General features: G+C 39.8%; 1 protein-coding gene across 1 annotated transcript in view; it reads left to right on the forward strand.

The window, feature by feature from the left end:
• Nucleotides 1-1412, forward strand: part of LOC106867747 (calcium/calmodulin-dependent protein kinase kinase 1-like) — a 21893-nt gene that overhangs the window by 7230 nt on the left and 13251 nt on the right. The window contains exon 5 of the mRNA XM_052978078.1: nt 225-477. Within this exon, the coding sequence (XP_052834038.1) occupies nt 225-477 (253 nt within the window). The remainder of the gene's footprint in view (nt 1-224; nt 478-1412) is intronic.

Genomic DNA, 1412 nt, shown 5'->3' on the forward strand with positions numbered 1-1412 from the left:
GGGACGTAAACACACCAGCATCGGTTGTCAAGCGATGTTGGGGCACAGACACAGACACACAAACACACACACATACATATATATACATATACATATATACGACGGGCTTCTTTCAGTTTCCGTCTACCAAATCCACTCACAAGGCTTTGGTCGGCCCGAGGCTATAGTAGAAGACACTTGCCCAAGGTGCCACGCAGTGGGACTGAACCAGGAACCATGTGGTTTGTAAGCAAGCTACTTACCACACAGCCACTGCTACGCCTATATTCACACACACACACACACTCACAAATGAATACCTCTTTTTTTATGCTAAATCTACAACACAATCTTTCTTCTCTTTTATTCCTCTGATGACCCATCTCTGCTACTCTAAGATTGCAGATTTTGGGGTCAGTAATGAGTTCACAGGAGGGGACGCGTTTTTCACAAGCACATCGGGAACTCCAGCCTTCCAAGCCCCAGAAACTTTAAAAGGTAAGTGCATTCTTCTCCTCCATTGCTTCTTTCTAAACGCAAATGTGATCAGACAAAAGTTCAGACCTACATATGTGTGTGTTTCTGTGTGTATTTGATCTATCTTTTATATCTATTATTTGTTTCGGCCATTAGACTACGGCCATGCTGGGGCACCATTTTGAGGAATTTCACTGAAATGAATTGACTCCAGTACTTCATGTTTTTTTTAAGCCTGTTGCTTATTCTGTTGGTTTCTTTTGCCAAACTGCTAAGTTATGGGGATGTAAACACAATACTGGTTGTCAAACAGTGGTGGGAAACACACACACACACACACACACACACACACATATATGACAGGCTTCTTTCAGTTTCCAATTTTTCACTTCTGTACTTATACTCTGCTATGAATGTCCCCCTTTCTCTAGTTCCTTTTGTGTTGATCTACGCCACGAGTTCTTAGGCCTGCCCCTCTTTCTATATCCATCCGGGTTCCACTGTAAAGCATCTTTCGCTATATTTGCTGTGTCCCTTCTAATTGTGCTACCAATCCACTTCCACTTTTTCTTAAATATTTGCTCCCTAATCGAAACTTGATTCATTCTTTGCCATAGCTCTATATTGCTTACGTGTTCAGGCCATCTGATTTTAAGTATACTACGCAAGCACCTGTTGATGAATGATTGTATATGCTTATTTGACTTAACTGTTGTTCTCCATGTCTCAGCCCCATACAATAACCCCGCTTTTACGTTAGTGTTAAAAATTCTTATTTTGTTCTTTATTGAAATTACACCTGCACTCCATACTTTTTTTTTATTTATGTATATCTATGTATATCTCAACTAAATCTATCTATTTAGCCACCTCCCTTTAACATTTACAAACACTAGACAAAACTGTGAAGTTCTTAATGTTTTCCCTTCTTTGATTTCAGAGGAAAGAGAAGAATA

This window comes from Octopus bimaculoides, chromosome 30, assembly GCF_001194135.2.
Source record: "Octopus bimaculoides isolate UCB-OBI-ISO-001 chromosome 30, ASM119413v2, whole genome shotgun sequence".
NCBI classification, from domain to species: Eukaryota; Metazoa; Mollusca; class Cephalopoda; order Octopoda; family Octopodidae; genus Octopus; species Octopus bimaculoides.